Source organism: Corylus avellana, chromosome 6 (genome assembly GCF_965113065.1).
Source record: "Corylus avellana chromosome 6, dhCorAvel1.hap1.2, whole genome shotgun sequence".
NCBI classification, from domain to species: domain Eukaryota; kingdom Viridiplantae; phylum Streptophyta; class Magnoliopsida; order Fagales; family Betulaceae; genus Corylus; species Corylus avellana.
The window spans coordinates 30,294,652-30,317,063 of NC_142495.1; the positions used below are offsets into that span (position 1 = coordinate 30,294,652).

At 38.4% G+C, this 22,412-nt stretch overlaps 4 protein-coding genes across 5 annotated transcripts; 3 read left to right on the forward strand and 1 right to left on the reverse strand.

Annotated features, from left to right (window-relative positions):
* Nucleotides 1-880: 880 nt before the first annotated feature.
* LOC132186407 (Leucine-rich repeat protein kinase family protein) lies at nucleotides 881-5,338 on the reverse strand. Its single transcript, XM_059600372.2, has 2 exons — nucleotides 3,188-5,338; nucleotides 881-2,594 (listed from the first exon to the last, which is right to left on the reverse strand). The coding sequence occupies exons 1-2, from the start codon at nucleotides 4,672-4,674 to the stop codon at nucleotides 1,145-1,147; spliced, it is 2,937 nt and encodes a 978-aa protein (XP_059456355.2). The 5' UTR covers nucleotides 4,675-5,338; the 3' UTR covers nucleotides 881-1,144.
* Nucleotides 5,339-8,086: 2,748 nt separating this feature from the next.
* Nucleotides 8,087-14,669, forward strand: LOC132186410 (Nucleic acid-binding, OB-fold-like protein). Its single transcript, XM_059600377.2, has 12 exons — nucleotides 8,087-8,231; nucleotides 8,783-8,878; nucleotides 9,132-9,302; nucleotides 10,138-10,203; nucleotides 11,418-11,483; nucleotides 11,730-11,849; nucleotides 12,027-12,178; nucleotides 12,351-12,441; nucleotides 12,628-12,696; nucleotides 13,393-13,484; nucleotides 13,862-13,925; nucleotides 14,385-14,669. Exons 1-12 carry the CDS (start codon nucleotides 8,151-8,153, stop codon nucleotides 14,487-14,489), a joined length of 1,173 nt encoding a protein of 390 aa, XP_059456360.2. The 5' UTR covers nucleotides 8,087-8,150; the 3' UTR covers nucleotides 14,490-14,669.
* Nucleotides 14,670-15,735: 1,066 nt separating this feature from the next.
* RR16 (response regulator 16) lies at nucleotides 15,736-17,407 on the forward strand. 2 transcript variants are annotated; one of them, XM_088517439.1, is made up of 6 exons: nucleotides 15,736-15,949; nucleotides 16,285-16,392; nucleotides 16,540-16,619; nucleotides 16,726-16,803; nucleotides 16,923-16,993; nucleotides 17,082-17,407. In XM_088517439.1, exons 2-6 carry the CDS (start codon nucleotides 16,296-16,298, stop codon nucleotides 17,176-17,178), a joined length of 423 nt encoding a protein of 140 aa, XP_088373565.1. In that variant the 5' UTR covers nucleotides 15,736-15,949; nucleotides 16,285-16,295; the 3' UTR covers nucleotides 17,179-17,407. The 2 variants fall into 2 exon arrangements, with proteins under 2 accessions (XP_088373565.1, XP_059456362.2); XM_059600379.2 differs by lacking the exon at nucleotides 15,736-15,949 and having other exon boundaries at nucleotides 16,092-16,392.
* Nucleotides 17,408-18,866: 1,459 nt separating this feature from the next.
* GLY1 (NAD-dependent glycerol-3-phosphate dehydrogenase family protein) lies at nucleotides 18,867-22,380 on the forward strand. Its single transcript, XM_059600376.2, is given in 10 exon segments — nucleotides 18,867-19,262; nucleotides 19,402-19,538; nucleotides 19,677-19,782; nucleotides 20,006-20,207; nucleotides 20,392-20,479; nucleotides 20,877-21,024; nucleotides 21,309-21,369; nucleotides 21,372-21,529; nucleotides 21,614-21,763; nucleotides 21,897-22,380. Coding segments are annotated over 10 exon segments (1,365 nt in total). The 5' UTR covers nucleotides 18,867-18,962; the 3' UTR covers nucleotides 21,912-22,380.
* The last annotated feature ends 32 nt before the right edge of the window (nucleotides 22,381-22,412 follow it).

The window sequence follows — 22,412 nt, forward strand, 5'->3', positions numbered from 1 at the left end:
TGCTAAGAATCTTGCAAGTCCTCAGGCTCTTAAGTCCCTTTTGACTCATAAAACTATACTTCTAATACCTTCACCATTGATATCATTGGAAATACATGATTTTGATAGATGGGATGACCATTTTTTAATTTGGAGCCTGAAAGTCAGATTTGCCCTTAATTATGAAGGAAGTTAGAGCATTTTGTTTGGCAAACCGAATGTTATTTTGGCTAATCGAAATGCTAAAATAGTAATAGAAAAAGATTTGACAATTTAAATAAATATTTGGTGAATTGCTACAGTAAGCACTATTCACTTACCCAATGTAAAAAAATCTTTAACATTCTCTCTTCTCAATAAAAAAATCTATGAGAAAAAAGGTTTAAATTAAATGAAATAGTGAATGTAGATGACAAATATTTAGCTAAAGAATACTTTCTTTCTTTCATTTTTTTTTTCATTTAAGCTATCAATTTTTTCAAGGCACTTATATCCTACTCAGCATTCTAATTGTTCACTTTTGGTTAGCCCAGTTTAGTTGAAATGGAGAACAATTTTACTAGGCAGGATCTTAAATCATATTTTGACAGGAGAGGTTTAAAACATTGGTTTGTCCAATACATACCAAAAACACTGCCAGAGTACAAGCATTATATTGCTCCTGACTAGGAAAGCTCATCTTCCTAGTAATAACTGTCACATCCTTGTCTGAACCAATTGGAGCTCCACTAAGTGAGAAATCTACCAAAAAGGTATAGTGGATAGGGTTGGCTGGAAAAAGGAAATACTGGGAAGAATGTATTAGCTGCCTAATACTGTGAAATTGAGTAGAAAAATTACAGCCCCGCTCCCAGGGCTTCCTTACTGATAGTATCAAAGCCACAAGATTGAATAAGATAAAGATTAGTAACATGGTAACAATCTTCATTAGGGGAACCAAATCGGTACCCGGTGAAAAGGAATCCGGTAGCGTGGCTATTACATAGAGCAGAAATACAAACATAAACGGGAAACAAGCATGAAAAAACTGCAACAACAAAAAGAAAAAAAAGGAAAAGTGTTCCAACTATCAAATTTTTCTTCTCCCTAATAAAAACCGGATTCTTCTTCGCCGGACAACCCATCTTCAATCCCTTCTTCCAATCTCTGATAATATTAGCTAAACTCATTCCAACTCCTCTTGGCCTTCTGAAGGGCATCTGATAAGCTCCAATATATTAACTACTTCACCCATGTCAGGCCGGTTTGATGGCACTTGTGATGTGCATATCAAGCCTAACTTCATTACGGGAATTGCCTCCTCAGCTGGGAACTTACCCTGCAGCCTCCCATCAACACATTCCTCCACCCTGCCTTCTTCCAGTGCTCCCCTGACCATGTCACAAAGCACCACAACATCATCTTCCATGTACTCCACAGGCCTCTTCCCAGTAACCACCTCCAGAACTAAAACCCCAAACCCATACACATCGCACTTCTCAGTTATTTTTACTGTTCTACAGGCAAACTCAGGTGCCATGTACCCTAGAGCACTCTGAATCTTGCTGCTTAAAACATAACGATCAAGCATAGGCAACAATCTTGCTAGGCCAAAATCTCCCACTTTAGGTTCACCTGTGCTGTCAATCAGGACATTGCTTGATTTTATATTGTAATGAATGATGTTCGATTGGTGCAAGTAAGCCAAGCTTTTTGCTGTCCCAAGTATTATACTGAATCTCTCATTCCATGAGAGGAAGTTTCCACCTAATCCTTCATGGAGATGTTTATACAAACTACCACCAGAGACAAATTCATAAATGAGGAGCTGTAACGATGGAGTCCAGTAATAACCTTCAAGTGCCACAAGATTAGGGTGCCCGACTTTCCCCAATTTCTTGACTTCTCTTTCAAAATCATCTTGAGACTTCACAAGACTTGAGACAGTGAGCTTCTTGATCGCAACTGGGTGTCCATCTCGAAGGACAGTCCGGTAGACTGCTCCAAACCCACCACGGCCAAGCTCACAATCCTTGTTGAGCAAAGCATGCGCTCCCGTGCTGAAGTCAGGGTCACCGGAAAACATGACAAGCTTGCCAGAATTGGCATCTGTAGTAGGGGAATGGCTGAAGTCATCCCCAGCAGATAATGCGAGGGCAGCTGCAGATCTAGACGTGGATGACCTAACACGAAGATTAAGTACGGTGATGGAAATAACACCAACGACAATGACTGCAGCAGCTCCAATGGCGATGAGTGCAGAAATGCTGAGGATAATTCTTTTGTGACCAAGGTTTGGGGGTAATGAACCAGAAGTGGTGTCAGAAGAGGAGTTAGGATTGAGGACAATGGGTTTTGGAAGGACCGTGGGGCAAGAACTATTGGCTGCAGAACCACAAAGAGATGGATTTCCACTGACAGAGGAGGGGGAGATGGTATTAAAAAAGCCACCAGCAGGTAGTTCACCCTGGAGATTATTGTGAGAAATATTGAAGGACAGAAGGTGGGCAAGATTGGCCAATTGCTTGGGTAGGTTTCCAGAAAGGTTGTTAAAAGACAAGTCCACATTTTGTAGGTTGGTAAGTTGGGCTATTGCTGCAGGTATAAGGCCACTCAGTCTGTTATGAGATACAATCCTGCAAGATCAAACCAAAACAAAAGTACTTAGACAAGAAATTAAAAACCTGTTAAATCGATAGAAGCTAACCACGAAGAAGTAGCAAGTGCCTAAATCAGCCAAAAATGGAAGAAACTTGGAAGTTCATTTTTGTTTCCAGAGAAAGAGAACTATTATGCTACTTGATAACATCATACAATCATATAAATATAGTATTATCACAATCCTTTTCAAGGGAAACGGCCATCAAAATCAGGACACCATAAAGGTTCTTCACATCCCAAATAGTGTTAAACAACAAAATAAATGAACAGAACAAGAAAAAGAAGACGAGGGGAATCAATTTGTTTGCAGGCTAGAAATCATAAGAGAGAGCTAGTTCAGCTATTGCTGAAAACCCCACTTTTCACCGCAAAAAGGGTTATTGAGTCTATGATATGGCGAATGCAATTGCAACTTCCATCTAAGAATAGTTGGACACAAAGCTAAATTCTTTGTCAAGCTGCAATTCGACAACCATGGTCCATGTGAGAACCTCAGATTACCCACTTAAAGTACAAGGAGAAGCAAGAAATCATAAATGAAACATAAGCGATTGCAAAGAGAACTTACAAATTTGATAGAGAAGAACAGTTCTCAAGTGAAGATGGAATCGTCCCTGAAAGGAAGTTCTTCGCCAGTTTCAGTTCATTCAAAGATATAACTCCTCCAATTTCCAGAGGGATGCTTCCATTCAGCCGATTCTCGCTCAAATCAAGACTATCCAGGACCTTCAACTCTCCAATTGTCGCTGGAATAGGACCAATGAGAAAGTTCCTTGACAGATTCAAGATATGCAAGCTGCTCAAAACCCCAATTGAAGATGCAATTTCCCCAGAAAAAGCATTATGGGACAAATCCAAGATTTCAAGTTTCTCAAATGAGCTCTCCTTTAACGAAGAAAAAGGGTTATTCATGTTTTCACTCGGTTTATTCTCCAAGAGCGAAGCTTCTTGTAATCCCGATTTGAAAATCCACGCAGGAAGATCACCCTCCAATGAATTCTGGCTAAGATCTAATACCACAAGGTTTGCAAAATTAACCATAGACTCGGGCAAAGTTCCCGTAAATCCATTAGCAGAAAGATTCAAAACCTTCAGCCACTGGAGATTTCCTATTGAGCTTGGAACTTGACCAGAAAATCTATTGGCCGAAAGGTCCAAACTTTCAAGGCTTTTCATTTCGCCAATACTGCCCGGAACCTCACCAGCAAATGAGTTCTTGCGCAGATTAAGATAGTTACACAATGAAAGCTGCCCCAATGTCCCTGGAAAATTCCCAGAAAGCAAATTTTCGCTAAGATCAATGGACCTCAACAGCAAACAACTCCCAATGCCATCTGGGACCTTCCCAGAAAACCCATTCTTGCCCAAGTTAATCGCTCTCAAATTATTCATACCTTTAATCCCCTCTGGAATCTCACCCTCCAGCGAATTATCCGACACATCAAGGGATCTAAGCCCATTCATAGACCAAATCCCGAGTGGGAACGAGCCCGAAAACCGATTAGACGACAAGTTAATCGAAGCAAGAGTAGAGCATGAGCTCAAACTATCCGGTATCTTCCCCGAGAACTTGTTCTTGGCCAAGGAGATGACTCTCAGAGACCCACATTGTCGAAAGAAATCCTCTGGTATAGCTCCTGATAGACCGTTCTCGCTCAAATCGAGCTCTCGAAGGTTGTCGACCCGAGCAATGTTGGGGCTTATGGTTCCGGTGAGATTGTTCTTCGCCAAGGATAACTTACGGAGATATTGCAGCTGGAGAAGGCCTCGGCCTATCCGGCCCGAAAGAGAGAAGCCATCTAGGTTGAGCTCGGAGACCCTGTTGGATTTGGGGCTGCATTTGATACCAACCCAGCTACAAGGATTATCGTCGTCTTCATTCCAAGATACAAGCTTTCCCTTTGGATCTTGGATATCCACCTTGAACACAATCAGCCCCAACACGTCGTCGCTCAGAGACGGATTCAGGGATCTCACAAAAACTGGGACCGTAGCAGCCAGAAGCAACGCAAGCAAACTGATTAGCTGCCTTTTCATTTTTAAGAAAGCTCGCATTGTCTGCTACTTCAACAAAGTAAAAGACCCAATAAAGCCATGTGAAGCTAGTGCCGACCCAGAAAATACTGACGCAGAAGAGGCGGAAATCACGAATACTGAGCTTTCAAAAGAGAAGCTTGATACCAAAAGTACAGCAATAAACGGCCAACTTTCTCCAACGGCTAGATTTGGAGCTTCTGGAAAGCAAGAAGGGTCAAACAGAAACCACGAGATACCTGAAAAGAAGTGGCTTTGGCAAAATGGGAAATCCCTATGACGCAAAAAAAGAAGAAGCTAGAAAATGATAAATAAGGTTGTTTAAAGGTAAATTGTACAAAAACCTTAGAAATTGCTTCGCAAAGCTGAGGTTTTCAGCTTAGAAAAAGAAAAATCAATCAGAGAGGTAGAAAAGCAGGACAAAGAGACTACGAGAGGTTTCGATCTGAGGACCGCAAAATGCAGAGCAGGGCACTCAAAAGTCTCGCCAAAGAATCCAACGGTTCGCCGGAAAGTCCGCCGTGGATTTCACTAAACAAGAAGCTGCTTCGCCGAGAGCTAGGGTTCGGGGAAGACTCACCAGTAACTTCGCCGGCGAAATTTGAACCACCGAACGGTTACCTGAGGTTCGAGAGAGAGAGAGAAAGAAAAAGGTCTGTTCGTGTGTGTGTGTCAGTGTGAGCACTGTGAGAGAGAGAGAGAGAGAGAGAGGGGGAATTAATTCTAGTTTTTATTAACGGCAAAAGCGGACCAGGGGGTAGCTGGGCGGCTATTTATTAGATTGTAGACACGTGGCATGATCTGTGCAGTGGAACTGATTCCTACGTGGCGTACACGTAGTCGTTATCAGTAAAGTTCTTTTGACGTGGATGGCACAAGTGGCAAAATCTTTCAACGTTGCGCTTTTGGTAATGTAATATGTGACTGCCCATCTAACTTTGGTATCGCCCCCGCATTTCACTGGATATTGCCGTTATGACATTCAGCTAAAATAACCTTAAAAGTCGTTACTTTGTTCTTGCTTGATCAATTTTTTCCAAGTCTTTAGTAGTCTTTACGTGTTTGTTACATGTTCGAGGGCAATTGTATGTGTACGTACGTATAAGCGCTTCTGTTATGCGTATAGTAGCAACAATTTGACAGACAATTGTTAGAAGTTTTTTAAATTAATCAGTTCATTTATCTGAGCAAATATTAGGACATAAAATTATAAAAGAAGCATTGATGGGAGGAAATGAAAACTAGGGACAACTTAGTAATCAAGGGAAACATAGACATGAATGGAATTTGGTAAGAGTGTCTAAGGCTTAGGTTGAGTGACAAGTTTGACAATTCCAGCTTAACTAACCACCATAGCTTAAATTTACGATAAAGCATGTGATGTGGATGAATGGGTGGGTAGGAGGGAAATGGCAGGTTTGAGTAAATTAGGGAAAAGGGAAGGGCAACGAGAGTACTGAAGGAAGTTGGGTGGACAGTGGATAAAGAAAAAAAGAGGAAAAGTAATAAAGGAAGTAGGTGGGCAAGGGTAATGGTAGGTGGGGTAATAAGTCATAAAAAGAAAGCAGCAGCGGAAGGTGGTGGTGGGGGGGTGTGGTGCAGAATGCAGACTGCAGAGGTGTGAGTGAGTACTGTGCACGACTGAACCCTTTTGCTTTTAGGCTTTTCTTCAATGAATTCTATTCAACATAAAAAAAAAAAAATTAAATAAAAAGGGTCCCGGCCATTTCCTCCGCAACTCTCGCCCATTCACTTATGGTTTCTTAAATGCAGCTGTCCAGCCTATTCTGGTTTAATTGCATCCTTAAAAGAGACCTCCAAATATTACTCCATGTTTGACTCAAACAGTCTTCCTAATGTCACGTAGTTTATCATGATTTTACCTATTTTTAAAAGATATTGTAAATACAACAAAATACACACATTCTTTCTTTTTTTTCTTTTTTTTTTTTATTAACAACAGTTACGTATAATGTCATACTCATACACATTACACATGCAAGAGAAGGTCAAATATCTGTGTCAGTGGTTTTAATTTGATTTGATATGAGCAACGGTTTCTATCAAATATCTGAAATTTAATTTATGACAAATTAATTAAGGGCTTAATTTACTCGATCGGTTTAGTTATGACAGGAAAAAGCCAAATATTGATAAATAAACAATAAAGTTGTTGGCTTCTTCTCAAGCTCATCTGATGTTCCACTGCCTCTCATCATCTATCTCAGTTCTCAGCCACCCTCTTTGAGGCGCAGAGCCCGTAAAAATTAGGGCAGCAATTCTTCTTTGTCTTTACGCATGTTGGTATATGGCTTGACATTTTGCTACACCTTTGGAACTTACCACACAACCACGGGAATCATCCTCTTTCTGTATTACACATTTTTTGAACCCTCCAGTTGCTGCTGCCACCGCAGGCACCCTACCCTACTATTAGCCGCACATGGCTTCACACAATTTTTGACTTCAATGGGTTGAACTAATGTTGACTGACATAATTTTGGAATTTGGTTTAAAGTTTAGAAAGATTTTAAAAGATTTAATCTTGATCGTCGCTTAAATTACAACAAATGACAGCACGTAAACCGAATCCATAATTTTGTATATTAATCCAAATTCACGGATACAAATTTGTAACCGTTGATGTACCAAAAAGAGACGCCTTTCAAAAAAAAAAAAAAAAAAAAACCAAAATAAATTGTAGAGCAGTGTGCAAAATGAAAGTCAACATATACGAGTACTGTTCTCAAGTAAAGGTGAGGGGGTCAAAGTTGAGAGGGTAATAATAAATTACCGTAATTAAACAAGAGGGGTTGCGACTTCCAAAGAAAAACATAAAAGAAAGGGAAAGGGAATCCCTGCCAGCTGCGACTATTGGCTCTGATTTTCTAATTTTTTTTTAAATTATTTTATTTTTATGGAGTGATGTACTGCTGTTGCTCTCCACTCCCAAGGTAGGAAAAGTTCAGACAGTAAAACGACACGGCCTTCATGCGTGCTTTGTTTTTACTTGCTTGTTTTTTTTGTTTTTTTTTTACCTCAATTCTTTGTATTTGCGCGCGCTCCAGCATTGGTCAATCGTCAGCGTGCACAGTACCAGCAGTTTTCCCGGCAAAACACCGGCTATATGGAATTAACAAAAGGATCGAGGACAATTCCGTGACCCGTGGGTCATCACATCACATGGACTTTACCGGCTAAATGTTCTTTTGGGCCGTTTTCAATAGAGATTGAGCTGGCTTGTGCCCAGCTCATTCAAGCCCAAATGATGGATACTGTTCTTTCGGAACTCGTTATTAAACGCAGCTCTTCGAGGCCCATTACGGGAGCTGGGATACGCCAGGCCCATCACTCAAACACGCGTACGGCACATGCAAAAGCCCTAATCAAAATTTTCAGCGTCAGGACTCGGGGGGTTTGTCTTTGCGAGAGAGAAGTGGAAGGAGAATCACTGAACACGAGGGAGAGAGAGAGAGAGAGAGAGAGAGAGAGAGGAGATGGCAGCGAATGGAAGCACGGGTCTCAGTAGAGAGCAAAAGATAGTGTCAGCTCTCTGTAAACACCTCTCTTTAGATCCTGTAAGCCACACCTCACTTTTCCATTTCCTTTTCACTAATTTTTATTTGATACTCTTTGTTTTACGCTCTGAGGTTCTTGATGCACAAACTCAGTTTTATTGGAATATTACATTTTTCTTGTTGCTTTGTCGTTTTTTTTTATTGAATTTTTGTGGGGGCTTGATGGGTTTTATTTCAATCACTTAAACATTGGAGTCTGAGTTTGTATATTGAAATTTCGAGAAAATTGGTCCTTCAGAAGTGGTTTTGGTAGATGCTTGGCATTGAAATGGAGTGTTCATGTGGTGTGGTAATGTGTTTGGTGTTTTGACACTTTCTTCTCATTACCAAGCATATTCCTTTTCCCTTATTTGCATTCCTTCTGCATGTGTTTTCACTGGCGTATCATGTCATCTCGATTGGTGAAAAGCTACTGAATTTATGTATGTGTAGTTTGGAAAATATATTTTCATACATGACTATACATTGTCAAGGATGATACTAAATTGGCTTATAATATTCACGTTTTTGGAATTATGAAAATATCCTAAATTTGAAATTGATTTATACAGAAAATCTTTTTGGGTAATGTCGTGGAGAATGATATCAAGAGCTTGTACTCAAACATCCGGAAGTCATCTGGGGCCCCTTTGGATGACAACGATGAGGTAAAGTATGCAGTTTGCCACCTTGACTGATGTTACTAAAATCAGATATATTGGGTTGTTAGATGCCTGTATTGATTGCTTATGTAAGTAACTTCCAAATTATAGCAAATAACTTATGAATAAAATGAAGAAAAGTTACTTAATGGAGTTTGAACACCTATTAGTGTATTAGCGTAATAGTGTTGCTTTTTCCTGGATTTTTGATTACTAAACCTTTTTTTTCAATCTCAAAAAACTGAAAATTTGGTTGTAGGTGACGAAGTGGATAACATTTGCAGAGAGTTTTCCTCTGGATTCTAAGTCATGCTCTGGAGCTCTCAATGAATTAAATGGCGTCTTGGCTCAGAAGTCTGTGCTTTTGGGGAATGGACTAAAATCCTCTGCAGCTGATATTATCGTGTTTTCAGTCCTACATCCTTTGCTGGTATGAAATTTGACCCTCCATTTGGTTCACATTCTACAAGCGAAAATGAAGTGAAGAAAGAAGAAAAACGGAAAAATTGGAAATTTTTTATTATTTTTCACTCCTTAATTATAAAAGGAAAAGTATTGAGAAAATGAAGAGAAGAAAAATGAAGTTTTATATCTTCTCCTCCCCATACCCAACTTTGTCTCCAAATATTACCACTTTTGGAAAGAAATTTTGGTGGGCATGAGAATAAAAGTTTGACATGTTTCATTACTCTTTTTCTTGCTCTCCCTCTTGACAAACAAAATATGTTTTTTTTTTTTTTTTGACAAACCAAATATTAGAAGGCATATTATAATCAAAACATTTTCTCTAGGAGTGAATCAAATGTGGTATAAATTTTTTTCTTCAAATTAACCTTTGCATTTATTATTCTTCTCTGTGTAGATATTTTTTCTCCTTTAATTAATATTTGGGCCTTTACATTTCTTCTGAGTTTCTGAAATATTATTTGCACAACAACAATTTTTGGGCCCGTTAATCAAGCATACCTACCTTTCATGTCTATTTTGTTCAAATTGTGTTGCATGAAAACCTAAAACCTTTTTTTTTTTCTTTTCTGTTTATATATTTCCTACAATTGTGTAATGGTGAATTGAATTATTTACAACTTCTTTGAGAATACAACACTATTAAAATTGCTGTTCTTTTAAAAATTTTAAATCAAGAGGTTTTGTTGTGATGCCAATCACCCCATACTTATGGAGCTTGGAGGTGCCCTATGGCTCAAAGGCCTTTGGTCTTACAGAGTTGAAATTCTTATGATTTCTGTGTGGTTCTTTATTGCCAGATTGGCCTTCCAAATGAAGACAAGGAAAAGTTACCACATGTGATGAGATGGATGGATTACATCCAGGTAGGACCACATCCAGATTAGTTTCTGCTATTTCAATTAGTCAATGTTTTTGATTCTGTGCTGGTAAAGAAAAATGTATGGGTACCAAATGTTCTCACTAGATGCAGACATATTATCTACTTGGTTTGGCACTGGTTTTGTCCATGTATCTTTTTGAATCTATTTCAAATATTTGTCACACTTGGTGCTTGTATGAAACAGTTTGATGAGTAAGAAATTTTGTTGATTACATAAATGATTGGGAGTATCAAAAGGTGTTGATGAAGTCGGGATTCATCATCCACTAACCTGTACTCTATGCAAACATTTGGGATGCGTCTCATTCATTTGAGTTCTACATATGCATTTGACAAATTTGGGTACATCTCATCAAAAGAGCAGTTACCTATTGTGGGCCACATTTTGTGATTCAGAAAGAAAAGAAACAAAACTGAAGATTCAGAACATTGAAACAAACAGAAAAAGATGCTAACCTGAAGATTATGTTTCCTCTAATTTTATGAGATTAGTATTGATCTTCTATCCATTATGTACCCTGTGAGTTGTACTAATAAATCCCTGTCTGCTCAGATATCAAAAGTATTGGCCTAGATCAATCCAAAAGATTTACTATCGCCAGAGGCCAGAGTCTACCAAGTCTAATTGTGGTCTGGTCATCTGCATTCATTGACCACCATTGTTGAATCTTGCTAGGAAAAGAAAAAAAGTATTTACCCTGTATTTGACTTTCGCACGGTAGATACTTTCTGCAATACAGGGAGGAAAAAAAATTTCTGGTATAAGCATTATTCCAAAACACCGACTCCAAACTTTTAGGAATTGTAAAAATTCTTCTCTGTCAAGACATGCTGGTTATGCTTTTTTATATACATAGGCAAAGTGTGGTTGATGAGGTACAATTCTGCGATATGGACATGTAAGTTGTGACTTGTGACAAGACGTTGGGATCATATTTTAAAATGTTAAGCCTATATTTACTTTAGATTATTTACTTATCAAAAAAAAAAAATTTACTTTAGATTATTTACTTATCAAAAAAAAAAAAAATTACTTTAGATTGCTCTTGCCTTATTCCAGCTATATGTGCATCAGAATCCTGCTCTCCCGTTTGTGCCCTTACCTTCTAAGCAGACTTGTTTATATGTTCTTGTATTCTTTTCTGTGTATATTTGAATAACAAGTGCTCATAAAATTACTGCCATTCATTTTAACAGAGCAAAGAGGATTTTGGGGAATTATTTGAGAAGATATTGCTCAAGAAGGCTAAATTTGAGCCACAAGTGAGTAATTTTTCCAATTTACTTCCGTGTATGGTATATATGGGTTAATACAGTATAGATGCACTGCTGCATCATATCCTTTCAAAATCTTTGCATCTATTCCTGGGCAGGGAAGGTATGGATGCCCTCTGGAAAAAAAAAAAAGTGTTGCATACCAATTCCCTTCAATTTCTCTGCAGAATTCCTTAAGTGCCTGTAAAACGTTGATAGAGGTTGAGTTTCTCTCATATTCTTTGTTGATTTTAGTTGGAAGGAGCAAAAATTACAGCGAAGGTGGTAGATTCAGATGTAAAAAAGACATCTCAAAATACCAAAAATGCGGATAAGTTGGAGGCGAACCTGAATCCAAAGAAAAGTGATGCCGAGGTACTCCTTCTGAAATTGACCTTGATATATTGGTTTTCACATGGTTCCATTTATGTGTCTGGTGTAGGCTTATGTGGTTAGATTTTGAGAATTGTATCTATGCCTTATGTTTTTACTTTTTAGATTTCCATCTTCGTAAAATTCTTGCATTCTGACACTGTTAATTTGAATTTCAAGAAAAAGGTCACGGGGGATAAAGAATCTACCCAGGAGAAGAAAAAGGCATCCGTAACAGAAGTAGTTGAGAAAGACAAAGAAGTTAGTGTCAGTTTGCTCAATATACAGGTTGGTCTTATTCGCAAAGCATGGAAGCATCCATCTGCTGATAGGTACGGGAATGAACCCTTCTCCCTCTCTTCAAAGCCTATGGCTATTGTTCATTGGATAACATCTGAATTGCTTGCAACCCATTGAAGTAGTCTGAAGTTGTAGTGTCTAATTTTGCAATGACTGTAGGATATTAATTATTGATTAAGCATTCCTTTTTAATTCATGGGGCAGTTTACTTGTCGAGGAAATAGACATTGGAGATGCGAAGCTGCGTCAGGTTGTCAGTGGTTTGGCCAAGTACTGTAGTCCAGATGAGTTAACGGTAATAATTACTACATCTGTTAGTGAGATATAATCAGTTACAAGAATTTTTGCTTACCTGTGCTCTCCTTTAGTTTCATGATCGTTGGATTCCTATTTTAATTATTGGCATTTCAGATTTGTTGGATTATTGAAACCTGAACATTTCTTTCTCTTGGCTTTTTTCCTTTTTGCATCTGCTATGCAGAATCGGCGCATCGTATTGATTACAAATGTAAAACCTGGAAAGCTACGAGATGTGATGTCAGAAGGGCTGGTACATTTTTTTCCCTTCTATGAGTTCGTCAATGAAGCACTTTATGTTCTGCATAGCATAGAACACAGTAAAATACATTTAAGTGTTCAGGGCAGGGTGCTTGAGGAATTATGGTACTTGCAAGATTTCACGATGGTTGATCCTACAAAGGATATACTTTCCCTTCTTTTTTGCACCTCTTGATAATCTTACATGCATACGTAGAAGCACACAAATCTGCACTAATTCATTTTGGCTTATTTGAAAAGAAAAAAAAAAAAAAGATTGAAAGTTTGTGTTGTTAAATCACTTTACTAGTGGCAGTTTCAATCTCAACATTCTATGTCTGCAGCAGAGTTGGACTTTATAAGATGTTTTTCCATTAAGCAACACATTTAACTCATGTAATAAATGTCCCCCTATGCTGAAAAAAAGGGAAGTTAGAAAAGAAATTAACTTTTTCCCTGCTTGATTTTCTTTATTACATTGCATTTGACGTCAGTTCATGAAATTCTTGTAGCAGCTGATCTATGTCACAAGATGTACAAAATATTCTTTTCCGAAAGTCTGGCCACTTTATTCTTTGAAGTGAAACATTTAAAGTGTCTACTCTAAAAAAATTTGCTATTTCTTCACCATATTCCTCTGAGTTACTCCTTTTGAAGACGGATTAGGGGACTGATGTTGATGTGCACACATGTAAATCAATTTTTCCAGGTGCTATGTGCTTCTAATGAAGATCATACCATCGTAGAGCCTTTGCTCCCTCCTGAAGGGGCCAAAGTTGGGGAGCGTGTTTTATTTGCTGGGTAAGCTTGTGAAAATCATGTTGAAATGTAATCATTCATATATCACCCGTATAATTTAGACTACCAGTAGTTTTGTGAGCATTGTTAATGTATTCATTCCTAGGAAGATAGGCTGTTCGACCTTTAATGGAGAAAATAAAAGATCACAATTTGCTATTCCATGTTAGGGTACTTTCCATTTTACAGCTGTGTTAGCTGCGAGTAAACCTGTTCAGTCTTCACTTTCTAATGGTTTAACATTATTTTTTATCTTTCCCACAATTTAGTTGATCAAAATTTACAATCATTTGTAGTGACCACAGAATGAAGCACACGTTTGTCTTACAATTTTTTTTCATAATTAAGGTGTATCTTACTCCTTGGTGTTTTTTGTCTAGGATTGATGGAAAGCCAGAAGACGTCCTGAACCCAAAAAAGAAACAGTTGGAAAAGATAACACCGGTATGTATATCTTTTGCATCTTCTTCTTCTTAGTGCAGTAACCTTCACTGCATACCAATCTGTCAACGCAGATTATTCAATGACATCCGCATCTTGAATTCAATACAAAAGAGGATAACTGTTTAGCCACCTATTAGATTAGTTGGGGTGGCTTAGTTTTTCAGTTTATCCTATCAGTCATACTCCCTTCACTTGTCATTATTGGCCTGTTTTATGAGTGATGAGTCATTGATATCATAATATTTGCTATTTCCATTAATTTCAATTGTTATTTGGACTTGGACATACTATTTTCTATATTTAAATTCTTAAAGGGAGGAGGGGGGGGGGGGGGGGGGGGGGTGGGGGGTTGGGTGGTGTTCCATTATCACCTATACCCCTTTAATAATGCTTTTCTTACTATCTATGAATGAATGCTTTCAAATATAGAGAAGTAATGGTAGTGTTTCACGGCTGCAGAATCTTTTCACTGACGACAAGGGTGTGGCCACGTTCAAGGGAATACCATTTATGACATCTGCTGGACCGTGTACCTCATCCATTCCCAAGGCTACCATCAAATAGTGAAGATGCTTTTTCATTTTTCATAGTTGAGCACCAAGTTTTTGCTCAAATGCTACTTCCGCCTTCTATACCAAGGTAGAGAGTGAGGTTGTGGTGCGTGTATAACTTGCCAATCAAAAAAAATCTGTACTTGATAAGAAGATACATTACTTGAAATGGATGAGAGCAGCTTTCGATTCATTTTTTTTTTTTTTTAAGCTTTTAACACGAGATCTATTATCATTTTTTGGGTGTATGCACTGATCATTGGGAAAGTTCTTAACTAGGGGTGACAATTTGAGTATGTGAGGCATGAATATAAGATTATATAGGTTAATTTTAGCTCGACTCATTTAATTAAACGAGGTATGTCCTTTAACACTTATCCTTTAATATTGTATTGGGTTCGCGTCAAATTTACTGATTGTATAAAAAATTGTCAACTATAAATGTTATGTGTCGGATTTGGATCGTGTTAGTGGTCAAATTTTTTACAACCCTACTCTTAGGCTTAGCTGCCTAAATGATTTTTTATTTTATATTGTTTTCGGAATTAGGCCAAAAAAAAAAAAAGTTGTAGTTTTGTGGGATGTCCTGGTTTGAGTTCTCCAAGACATTGAGTGGGGATTTATGTAATTTCAGGGCTGTTGCAACATAAAATCTTTTTTGCTCTTATTGCTTTTAAGTGGTGAGATATGTTGCCAGCTACGATAATGTACCATCAGATCGTTATTTGTTATGGCTGTTGTCCTCTATCCACCTAGTCGTATATGAAAAAGTGGCGGAAGGCACAGCAATCTCGACATGTGAAAGTTTTTGTCTTATTCTGAAAATAGAAATCGTCTTATTCTGAAAAGATTCGGAGTCGTATCATCAAATCTTCCCTTCTTCACAAACACTACTCCTTCATCGATCATCTTGTTGACCTCTGAGACTGCCAAGTGCCATGTGGGTAACCATACGCGCCTCTGTTTTATCTGCCGGGCTAAAAACCTCTCTTTTTTTAAATATGGATTCATTTTACAGAAAAAAAAAAAAAAAGATTTAGATCCTACAGCAATTTGATGTATGGATTGCTAACAATTCAGGAGATAATTTGAAAAAATTTCTATAAGATTTGTCTTACACTTTTGGCAAGAGATTATAGGAGATTCTGATCTTCATTTGCATTGGACTTTGTCAGTCAGAAAATGTATAGAAAGTTGCATTGATTTAGGAAATTGCTTCATATTGCATTATTTTTTTTTTCAATTCTCAGAAGAAGAAGAAAAAATATGAATATCTCAGAAAGATGTTCCGTTGAACTTTTTGGAAGAGTTTTTTAAAATGTTCAACTGGTCCAAATATTTAGTGTACGGGGCTGTAGCCGGATTGGGGATGTGATATCTCAGAAAGATGCAGGCACAGATACTGCTTGAAAAGGGACCTGGTGGGAAGAAGAAAACCGAGAATCAAAGTGGGAGATACCCCAAAAAGATCACGTAAGATCTGTGACTGATATGATCTCTGTATATAGCGTCTGATTCTCTCTCTCTCTCTCTCTTCCGAATCAACTTAATTTTCTTCTGCATTTACTCTCTCTCTCTCTCTCTCTATATATATATACGACGGGGATCCTATGTTCATATGTGTCATGTGAGTTTGTTTATGTACGTTTCTCCTTTAATCTTTTGTCAGTGAAGCGTCTGCCTTTCGGTCTTCCTACCATTAATTTCTCTTTTATTGCACAACGTTTTCGTTATTATTTAGGCGTTATTGTTGGGTAGAGATATAGAACATATGATGGATTCTACTTGTGCACATTCTTCTTCTTCAGCGAAGGTGGTTATGGAAAATGGGGAGCAACCCCATGTCTTAGCCGTGGATGACAGCCTCGCCGATCGCAAACTCATTGAAAAACTCCTCAAAAACTCTTCATGCAAAGGTAACACTCTTTCAACCACCCTTTTCTTTCTGGTGTGGAAGAATCTTTTGGTTTTTCCCTCTTTTGGGTCTTCTTTGATCACTAGTTTTTTATATGGTACTTCATACTTGGGTTTTCAAAGTGCTAAAGATTCATGCCTTGCTGCAGTGACTACTGCAGAAAATGGGCCGAGGGCACTGGAAGTTTTGGGCTTGGGAGATGGTCAACATAACAACTTGGAAGGCAGAGTAAGTTGTTTTGAAAAGATGGTTCTGAGCCTAATACTTGATGTAAATCACCAATAACATTCACAAATCACGGTCTCCTGAGTGGGTTTTCATGCTTTTTTTGCAGACCTCAAAGGTAAATTTGATAATTACGGATTATTGTATGCCAGGAATGACAGGTTATGAGCTATTGAAAAAAGTTAAGGTATTGTAACAATCAGAATTAGTAAGCCTAGCTAATGGAATGAATAGTTGAATACCCTCAGTACTATTTCAATTGCTTCAGTGACGTATAAATAATGTTGGTTCATTTCTCGCCAGCAGGAATCATCAATCATGAAGGAGGTTCCAGTGGTTGTAGTGTCATCTGAGAACGTCCCAACTCGTATAAACAAGTACTAAACTCTAAACGATGCCTCTTCTCTTCTTTTTCTTGTCAGTTTTTCCTTGTTTAGTGAAAAAAGATGTGCATATTTTGATCAGGTGCTTAGAGGAAGGAGCTCAGATGTTCATGCTAAAGCCTCTAAAACAATCGGACGTGAAGAAATTAAGATGTCAACTGATGAACCGCAGAAGCTAAACACCCATATTCCTGAGGAAATTTGAACGTATACCAGATATTTCAATCAATAGAGGAAGCCGTACAATCGTTAGATGACAATTCCTACACAATATGACGTGAATAAACGAGTTTCCATCGCTAATCAGTTTTGTTTTGCTCAAATCTCATGATTGTTTGTGATAAATCAAGAGTTTTAATGACAATTCTCTTCTTTGAGAATCACAATCTTTCTCCCTTCCTTGATTTATTATGTTTTATTGGTGTACGTGTTGCTATCCTATCCTTGCTGCACAATATAGTGTAGGCAAGGTCGAATTGCATTGCTTCTTCATTTCTTAACAAGGCATTATTCTGTTCCGATCTTTTTTTTCTTATGCAAATTCATGGAATGATGGGACAATGATGTTACATCGACATTCAAAGCATAGGCTTAATTATCAAATATGGGTATACGTATTTCCATAATTTTGTTTTTCATCTAAACAAGCAGTGCACAACATTGCCTTAATCCCCCCCTCAAAATAAATAATAAATATATATCGAGAGTAGAAAGGAAATGAAATTTACTTGTTAAGAATAACGAGAAGATAGATACCTCTGAAATAAAGTAATGAGATTTGGATCCTTCAAAAGAAATGCTTGTGGATGTGGTGGCGATGTCTGTGGTCATCGCATCCAAAACACTGGATGACGGGGTAACATGTGGCAAACATGCATCTCCCCACCCGTCTGAATATGGAGGAGGCTACAATACGAGGGCGGCAACCACAAGCAACACGTGGGGCGCCCTTCCTTCCGTTCTCATGTTGGTGATGATGATTATGATTACGAGGATGACGACGACGATGAGCACGATGCTTGCCCATGCGATCCCCCCTTCCTACTCCACCCTACAACCTAAAACGGCAAGAACCCAGAATTCATATACGAAAACTAGGATGACCCAATTGCTTAATCTCTTCAAAGTTTCCGACAGATTCGAGCTTTTGCCTCTGTCGGGATGGTTGGAGAATTGAAGCCACAATGACTACTTTAATTTGGGGGAGGAATTAAGAAGGATTTTGTTGGATGCTGGTGATCATGATGGGCATTTAGAGAGAGAATATTCGTTGCAAGGTTTTTGTTTGCGTTCATCCAAAAACACACACATATATATATAACTATAATTATAAAAGGGAGAAGGTTTTTCCAAACGAGGAAGCAAAGTGGAGAGGAAGGCAGGCCATGGCGATTGACCATGAGTGCAACAAACTGAGACGCGTAGTGTAGACAGAGTGTTTCGTTTTTCTTCCTACTATAAATTAATTTATTAAAGCATTATTGCAATTAATTATTACTTTGATTATTGCTCTACCATACCATGAGAACGCCCTTTAAGATCACGTGAAATATGAGATTGAAACAATTTGTGCTCGGAACTATAATTGTGTCGAAATATGGTATAAGACTTTATGTATCGATCCATTTAATCAAGCATATCATGCACATCAATAGTAATTTAACTCGTTAGTTTCGTATTATGTTTGTGAGTTGTATCAAAAATTATCATGTCAAGTTTAAATTATATCAAAAAATAACCTTAATTTAATTTATTTAATTAAATTAATCGAATTGCTCAACTTTAATATTCTTATTATGCATTGGGTGATAAAAATTGAGAGTGGTATTGGCAACATTATAAAAACGAACGCCGTAGAAATTCGCGTTGGAAGCAGAGCCACGTGAAGGAAGAATAGTTGAATAGATAAGCGGTTTTGTTTGCGTCTCCATAACCTCTGCGTCGGCGTTAGGGTGTTTGACAAATGGCGGGGGTTTTGGAGCCCCGGTTCCTTCTGAACCCACTCCTACTCTTCGCTTCCAAGAATCCCACAACAGTCCAAAGGTTTCCCTTCCCTTCAAACAAGCCAGTGTGTCTTTCCCTTGTTGCCACTCACGACGGTTCCGCCTCTCACCCACTCTTCCAAGACCCGGAAGTTGAACCCACTCCTGACCGGGCTAGAGATCGCCGCCGAGCGGTCCGATTGGCGTGGGAGAAGCTGCTTCGCTGGTCCCGCTCTTGGCGCTCCAAGGCCAAGACCGATGTTCTTGAGCGTACTAACAAGGTCTTTTTTTGCTTCTTCAATTTCCATGCTTCTTTCCTTTCTAAATGAATCTTTATGCATTGTTTTGTTGACGTTGAGTTATATAGCATGCATTTTTGCAACAAGTTATTGTATTTTGACCGAAATTTGGGTCTTGTAGGTTGTGGTGCTTGGAGGTGGGTCTTTTGGCACAGCAATGGCTGCCCATCTTGCTGATAGAAAGGCTGAATTGGAAGTTTACATGCTCGTACGTGATCCTCAAGTTTGCCAGTCTATTAATGAGAGCCACTGTAATGGGTAATTCTTCACTTTTCTGCATCATGCCTCAACATTTGGCGTTGCCATCTTATCAAAGGGACCATTTTTCTTCCTGGGTAGGTGTATGAATGCGCGTAAATGTAATTCATGCTTCTTCTTCTTCTTCTTCTTTTTCAGCAACTACTTCCCTGAACACAGACTACCTGAAAATGTGATTGCAACAACTGATGCCAAAGCTGCTTTGCTTGGTGCGGACTATTGCCTTCATGCTGTGCCTGTGCAGGTCCTTCATTTCCCTGTTTCTCGTGGTGATTCAATAATTTATAGTTTTGGCACTCTTTTATGTTAAATCTTGGCACTTTACACTTTCAAACCTGATGCTCTCTCATTACAGATTGCTATACTAGTTTATTCACACTGCGGAGAATAGTGTAGGCTGTGTTTCCTGGTCTAACATAATTCATAAAACAGAGGCAACTGCCTGATTCTTATCTCATCTCTTGCAGTTCAGCTCATCTTTTCTTCAGGGGATTGCAGATCATGTGGATCCTAGCTTGCCTTTCATATCTCTTAGCAAAGGGTTAGAGCTGAATACATTGAGAATGATGTCTCAGATTATACCCCAGGCATTGAGGAATCCTCGCCAACCTTTTGTTGCACTATCAGGGCCTTCATTTGCACTAGAATTGATGAATAAATTGCCAACAGGTAACACTAATGATTTTAGGCATATTGGATGAGCTATACCATTGTAGTATCTACTCTTCTTTTTTTTTCTTTTTTTTTTTCTTTTTTTTAAGAATAATATGAATGTATGCTTTATGCCTTTAAGTTGTTCATGGTTTATGGGAAGCGAAGATTTATATCTTCCTCTTCATTTTGCTTTTTGTAGCAATGGTCGTGGCATCAAAAGACAAGAGATTGGCAAGTGCTACTCAGCAGCTACTAGCTTCTAGTCATTTAAGAATCAGCACTTCAAGGTAGATGATCTTCATCAAATCCACTGGATTAAGTAGTATACGATTTCAGTAAATAGAGATTCTCACCCCCCTCCCCCCCCCCTCCAACCATAGAACAGGCTCGTCACCAGCAACAATTCCCATTTCAGTTTTGCCACCTAGTTCTTCATTTATTTATTGGGTGTCCATTTTTTACCATCAATCATTGCTTCTACTCATTTTGCCCCTTTGCATAGCAGTTGAATGTATCTCCTAGACTCCTACCTGCTTGATTTTCTTTCTGTCCCTCTTGGCTCGGGTCATACCTTGTCTTCTATGTAGTTTTACATATTTGCCAGAGCTTTGCGTTATGCAATGTGAACAACCATATACATACATTTAATGCACATGTTCAGCTCGTAACCTCTGATAACCCCAGTGATGTTACAGGGGTGGAAATTGCAGGTGCACTAAAAAATGTACTTGCAATAGCTGCGGGGATTGTTGAAGGGATGGATCTTGGTAATAACTCTATGGCAGCTCTTGTTGCACAAGGTTGTTCTGAGATACGATGGCTAGCAACAAAGGTATCTTTATCTTCTGTTAAATCCATATAGCAAAAGTCATTGACAAACACTTCGGTTTTTTTGTATGGAATGCCTATGGGCATAAAACTACACTCTTCAAAAGCATCTAGATATGGGCATATGGTGATGTCATGCTTGATAGCCTTGATGATTTGAACCTACTTCCCTTATCCTTGATTTTGTTTTGTTTTCTCACAATTATGCAGAAATGCTAAATAGATAAACTGATTTAGTTGTTTTTGCATGAATTTGTTGGTTTGTCTGTTAATTGATTGTTGCCTTAGTTTTCAGAGAGTTGTTGGTCATTTGTTTGCTGCATTGCTGTAACCTTACGACTATTTCCTCCAATTTGAAGATGGGTGCAAAGCCGACAACAATTACTGGTCTATCAGGAACTGGAGACATTATGCTCACATGTTTCGTAAATCTTTCAAGAAACAAAACAGTTGGAGTCCGTCTTGGCTCAGGGGAGAAGCTGGATGATATACTAAGTTCTATGAGTCAGGTGCTTGAATCATCTTATTATATGCCTCTTACTAGTTATGATTTTTGTTTTTTGATGTGGTTACTTGGTGTCCATATTTAGTAGGTGGCGGAAGGTGTATCAACAGCTGGAGCTGTGATTGCATTGGCCCAAAAATACAACGTTAAGATGCCAGTTTTGACAGCAGTTGCTCGAATTATAGACAATGAACTGACCCCAAAGAAAGCTGTTCTCGAGTTGATGAGCCTCCCTCAGGTCAGTCTCACTCTCTAATTTCTTAAATAACTAAGGAAGTTTCATGACTCTGTCTAGCATTTTTTTTTTTTTTTTTTTGATTTGAACATTCTGCGAGCAGGAGATATGTTACAATATAATTTTTTAACTGTAGGTTGAAGAAGTGTGAAAACCTAAGGGCTATGTCAAGAGGCTGAACAATTTTTGTTTTATGAAGCTCTGTGGTCAGATACCCATCCAATGGTCATTATTAACTCAAAGTGCTGTGGTACACCAAACCATTAGAGAGCAAATTTTCACAGATTGCGGTAGACAGTTAGATTTTCTTTTTTTTAACATTGCTTTTACTTCCTATTTTTTTTTGGGTCACGGAGCAGTTTTGCAATCAGGAATTATACTGACTGAAACTTCCAAACTGAGATATAACGAAAATGATAGTTTTGCTGCCATGAATGCATGCATACATGGATTTATTTCAACAAAGTCGTCATAAGTTTAACTTTATAACTAAGTACATAATTGGCGCGATTGAGAGTGGAAGTTGAGTCAGAATCAGATGGCGGCTCCACATTTAAAGTCGGATCTATTGCTTAATCAGCTCCAAAACCAAGGCCCATAGTTCAGCACGTCACCCCCACATGCAAAACAATTTTTAAAACAACATAACGCA